The following is a 5662-nucleotide window of genomic DNA, read 5'->3' as shown; positions in this document are numbered from 1 at the left end:
CGCGGCCCCCACCCCCAGCCGGTGCCAGCGCTGCAGCGTCCCCAGGACAGGACGGGGACCAGGCTTGCTGTGCCGGCACCGGCATCGCCCAGCTGCTCCCGGGGAAGGGAGGGGGAGGGCAGGGAGAGCAAAACCCCCGTTTTTGGGGGTTTGGGCCCGCATCGGCGGCCGGACCCTCACCCTGGCTCCTGCCCCCTGCCCTTGGGGGGGGAGCCCTGTCTCCTGCCGCTTGCCCTTGGCGGCAGGACCCCGGGGATGCGGAGGGGAGGCAGAGATCCCGGCCAGGCTCCGCAGCCGGGCTCTGCTCCCGCTGCCTCCCAGACGCCTGCAGAACGCCGCAGCCTCGCTGCAGCTGGAGCTCCAGCGTCCCTCAGCATCACCCCCCAGTGCCCGCCGTCCCCGCGGCCGGGGCAGCCGCCCAGGTCCCGTGGGAAGGGGACAGATATGAGCAGTGACATATTGGGAACAGCGTGACGTAACCCTCCCCCTCGGTCCCGGCGGCACCCAGGGCGATGCCGGCCAACAGGAGACCGGCAGGAGCGGACGACATGGGGAGGGGGCGAGCTCCCCTATAGGCACCTGGAGGGTTTAAGTGATGAAAAGCCCCACATCAGCCCCTGGGCCCCGCGGCATCGTGTTTTCACACACACCCCCCCCGAGCACGGGGAGCAGCAGCAGCAGCAGCTTTCTCTGCTGTAAATAAAGTGGATGCCGGGAGCGATGCGAGGTGCCGAGCGCTCAGCTTGCACCTGCGTTCCCCAGAGGGTGGCCCAGGGAGACCCCGGGACGCGAGGGGACCCCGATCCAGGCAGGGGGATGCTTAAACACGTCCTGTGCATGGAGGAAAACAAAAAAGCAAACCCCAAACCCCGTGCTTTCAGCTCAGGTCTGGCCATCACCCCCAAAACTGCTCCAGCCCGGAGCGGGGAGCAGGCAGGGATGGAGCACGGGTGCAGATGGAGCAGCGGGATGCCCGGCGCAGCTGGGCTCTCCCACGTTCTCATGTCAACCCCGAGCCCACGTCTCCTCCTGTGCCCACCCCGGGGAAGAAGCCGGAGCCGGAGCCCCGCTGCCACGAGACCCAGCTTTCTGCAGAGAGGCGGAAGGCACCGGAGATGCCGGGCCCGGAGCAGCAGGGTGGGCCGGAGGCAGCAGCAGGTGCCGTGCAGACCCCACTGGGCAGTGCAAGGAAGGACGAGCCGTTTGCTTCCCCTGGCCCTGCCAGCTCCCCACCGCCGCCGTCTGCTCCCGTCCCCCGGCCAAACTCGGCAGGGGCAGCTCCTGCGGCTCCTCCGTTTTGCCGGAGTCACAACAAGCCCTTCGGGTCTCCTACATCCCTCCCCGGACCCAGCAGCGAGGGCAGCAACCAGGAGCTGCAGGCAGCAGCAGGAGCGGCTATTTATTTTGCAGGCGAAGGACCCCAGGAGCCGGCGCAGGGGACGGGAGAAGAGCCCCCGTCTCGTGAGCTCGTTATCCCTGCACGGCATACAGCTAACGAGATCAGCAACAAGACATCAGCCTCTATAAATACAGCCTGAGCCCAGCGCCCACAGCGAGAGCTCCTAAAGCAAATCCCATCAATCCCATCCCTCCGGGCGCCACGGCATCCCCTCCAAGCCGCGGGGACGGAGGGGGGGGGTCTGGGAGGAGCAGGACAGCCACCAACCTGCAGAGGCGAACCGAGGAGAGGGAACCAGCTTCGGCAGCAAAATTCAGAATTTTCCACGGCTGCCACCGTCCAAAGTGCAGCCAGTGACGAGGCACAGCCCGGGCAGGGAGAGGGCTCAGCCCCCGCTGCTATCGGGGTGGGAACTGCGAGCCCTGGGCACAGCACCCGCCTTGGGAAGACCTTTGGATGGGTGGCGAGGGGCAGCACGCCATCACGGCATCCTCCCATGGCATTGCCAGCGGGACAGGGGCTCGCCGAGCAAAGCGCTGGCTGTGCCAGAATCACTACCGCCGGCAAAGGACGCGGCTCTGCCCCACCGCCCGCCCCCGCCCTGGCACAAGTGGGAACCAGGTGGCGGATAACCGCAGGGGTCGGATGCGGTTAGGGATGTCGCTGGGCTCAAACCCAGCCGGCACAGGACCGGACCGTGGAGAGGAGGATTTGCTCTTTCCAAGGGAGCACTGGCTTGAGATGCACGGCTTCGCTCCCAGCTTTGGGGGGCTCCGGCGGCACCGGCCGGGCATTTTGGGAGCCGGGAGGAAGCAGGTGAGCCAGGTCTGGCCGGTAATCTCCCAGGAATGCCTCCCTCCTCCTGGAAGGGCTCCAGCTCACAGATAAAGGGCTGGAGCCGGATCGCATTCCTGTGTGGGAGAGCAACACCCAGCCCCGGGCTGGAAACAGCCCCAGGAGGGGATTTCACTGGAAACCGCAGGGAAGGAGCCTGGAAGCAGGAGGGATGGCGAATTGGGGCTAAAAATAGGCTGGTTATCGTCCCCAGGGCGTGCGTTGTGCGCCAACACACCTTAACCCTGCCCCGGGTCGGGCTGGCAGCGCCGGCGGCACCGAGCGGTGGGGGTCCTGCGCCCGGTCAAGGCAAGAGCGGAGCTGGCAGGAGCAGGCAGGCAGCGAACCGGCAGGAGAGGTCTCTTGCTGGCAGTCACGCACCTCCAGCATCACGCTGCCGGCCGGCAGCACAGGGGATGGCGGGCGGCCAGCTCCGCTTGCCCAGATCGGCGGCACAATAAGTCCTTTGTGCCGACGACGTTAACCCAGAAAGTTGTTTTGCAATTTGCAGGCGGTGCTGGAAAAGGCTCCTACGCCGAGTGGGGCTCTGTGCCGCCGCGGCTCGCCCTGGCTCCCCGCTCCCGTCCAGCACCAAAAACACCTGGATGGGAAAGGTGATGCCTGCCAGGCCGGGCTGATCCTCCTCCATCAAGGTCAGCCAGGTAATTTGACCGCTGTTGGCTGCACGCCGGGACTCCGGTGAGGAGCCGGCACCGTTCTGCGGTGAAGCTGGAGCCCATCTCCGAGCCACCTCGGTCCGAACCGAGCAGGTCGGGTCATGCAGCTGCTGCACCCCCCGAGCACGGCGAGCAAAAGCTGTCGGATTATCCCAAAGCACTTCGTGTCCAGACCGACATCGCGGGGAAGGGGCTAGCAGCGATGCACAAACTCGGCATTTCTCCCCCATTACCTGTTTTTTGGCTCCCGGCACGGTTTAGGCTATTTCCACCGAGGGTTTCCCCAAAGCTTTGCTCACCTGCAAGGCTGCTTGCTCAACCGTGTTTGTACACAGCCCTGGTTTTGCTCGGGGACAAAGTCCGGGGTTGATTTCAGGCGCAGGCAGCACACGCCGTGCCTGCGCCCTGCCCGTCACCGGGGCAGCCCACGCCGACACCGGCAGAGACTGGCTATTCCTGCTCTCCCGCAAACTCCGGAGCCCAAAACCCCGATAAATCCACGGCCAAGTGCGTGAACCGTGCGCTGCCGGCCGGGTCGGAGGAACCCAAACCCAGAGCACCTGCGGCTGCGTCACACAACAGGGACGGGCTCATCACGACGCTGGCCAGCATCGTGCCGGGGGCTGGAAGAGGGATGTCCACGGGCGATAAGGGTCGCCCCCCCCCAGACGATGTCCCCTGGGCTCCCACGGGAGCTGATAAGAACCGAATTCCTTCCCGTCCCAACCCAGCCGCAGGCAGAGCCCTCAGGTTAATCATCAACCCAGATACTGGAAAATCCCGTTCCCTGCCCCTCCCAGGGCCCCGTTACGGAAACCGAAAGCCCCGTTCCCTCCTGCGGGACCCCGCGCTCCAACGCCGTAGGGTCAGTTCCGTAACCAAACCGCGCTCTCCGTAGTCACACCGTAAGGTGTTTACCGCGGCACCGATCAGATCAGTTTACTACTTTCCAAGCAAGTCATGCCTTTAAAACCAGAATTATTTTGATCGACACGCTCGTGGGGATAAATATTTCCCGGGGGATACCGGCAGGGAGCGAGGAAGAGCCCCGGGGGCATAACGTGGACCCGCACACGCCAGCAGGTCTCCAGAGCTGCAGGGTTCGGATGCTCTGGTTTCACCCCGAAGCGGGGACCCCCGTCTCCCGCCCCCATCGTTGCGATCCCCCGGGCAGGTCGGGCAGCACGAACACGACACCCAGCGAGCAAACGCACAGAGATCACGCTAAATGGTGTGGCAAAGCCTCCGTCCCCGGGGCAGCGCCCTCCGAGGCGATGCTGCAGCTCCCACCCCCAAAAAAGGATGCTGAGGGAGTCTGGGAGTACCGGCGCCACAACGCAGCGGGCGAGGGGCTCCGTCGGGCGAACGGCACCTTGTCTACAGGGATGGAGATGGAAACCCAGCCCGACTCCAAACCAGCTCGACTGGTCGGGGTGGTGGGAGAGGAAAGCCAGCCCGGAGCAAGCCGCAAACACCCTCCCAAACAAAAGCTTGCAACAGCGGGCAGAGGACGGGGACGGGGTTAGCGAGACCCGCACATCGGGGACCTCGAGATGCAACGAAGTCTCGAGGCAGCGGATAAGTCAGATGGCAGCAGGGACGAGACCCCAAGCCCTAGATTTTTCTTTCTTATTTAAACAGGCTGCTAAAAATACCACCCCGGGAGCCCGGCGAAGTAGGGCAGCTCCACGCGTTAAAGTTTCAGGAGGCGCTGCGTTACGGTCCACGCGTTAAAGTTCCAGGAGGCGCTGCGTTACGGAGGGGCAGGGCCCCAGCCTGCAGCAGCCGCAATCGCTTCCGCACCGGTGTGAAATTTCCTGCCAACCCGCCGGGTCCAAAAGGCTTTTCCCCCCCTCCGGGGTGTAACGCGCCCTCCTGCAACTCAGGGCTCCGGGTGAGACAAGGCAGGGGTTGATGAACTCCGTCCTAACGAGGAGGAGCAGCAACGGCGGCGGCCGTTGCCCAGCGCCCCTATAGAGGGATGCTATAGGGTCCCTGTATGGGATCTCTCCTCAAAGGACAAGAGCACCTGCGGACACAACTTCCATAGGGGAACGCAGATCCCTTATGGAATAAGGGGGCAGGTAAAGGCAGCTCCCGCAGGGGCTATAGGGGACAGCAGATCCCCTATAGATGGAGGGGAGCCGGTAGAACAGGGACAACCCAGGTCCCCCACCGGGGGAGCAGCCTGGCGGCTCCCTATAGGATCTGCTATAGGGCAGGTCACACCCTGGGGAGAAGAACCCCTATGGGGACTGCTATAGGGTGGAGCACGCACCAAGGACAAGGACCCCCACAGAGCCAGCCCCTATAGGATCTTCTATATGGCATGGTTCACCCCACAAAGGAAAGCCCCTACAGGCCCAGCCCCTATAGGCTCCACCGTAGGGCAGGGCGTGCCCCAGGAAGGGCAGCCCCGACGGCCCCAACTCCTATAGGCTCTGCCATAGGGCAGGGCACACTCCAGAAAGGACAACGCCTACAGTCCCAGCCCCTATTGGCTTTGCCATGGGGCAGGGCACACACCGGACATAACAGCCCCTACAGCGCCAGCCCCTATATGCTCTGCCATAGGGCAGGGCACACCCCGGGAAGGTCAACACCTATAGCGCCAGCCCCTATATGCTCTGCCATAGGGCAGGGCACACCCCGGGAAGGTCAACACCTATAGCGCCAGCCCCTATATGCTCTGCCATAGGGCAGGGCACACCCCGGGAAGGTCAACACCTACAGACCCGGCCCCGGCAGGCGC

The 5662-nt window shown here is 64.4% G+C and overlaps 1 protein-coding gene across 1 annotated transcript; it reads left to right on the top strand.

Moving 5' to 3' along the window:
* Positions 1-956: 956 nt before the first annotated feature.
* On the top strand, positions 957-1538 carry LOC103900531 (predicted GPI-anchored protein 58). Its single transcript, XM_019472571.1, has one exon. The coding sequence runs from the start codon at positions 957-959 to the stop codon at positions 1536-1538; it is 582 nt and encodes a 193-aa protein (XP_019328116.1).
* The last annotated feature ends 4124 nt before the right edge of the window (positions 1539-5662 follow it).

This window comes from Aptenodytes forsteri, unplaced genomic scaffold (assembly GCF_000699145.1).
Source record: "Aptenodytes forsteri isolate BGI_AS27 unplaced genomic scaffold, ASM69914v1 Scaffold276, whole genome shotgun sequence".
Lineage (NCBI taxonomy): Eukaryota > Metazoa > Chordata > Aves > Sphenisciformes > Spheniscidae > Aptenodytes > Aptenodytes forsteri.
The sequence above is the reverse complement of the archived record's forward strand: the minus strand, read 5'-3'. Positions and strand labels throughout refer to the sequence as shown.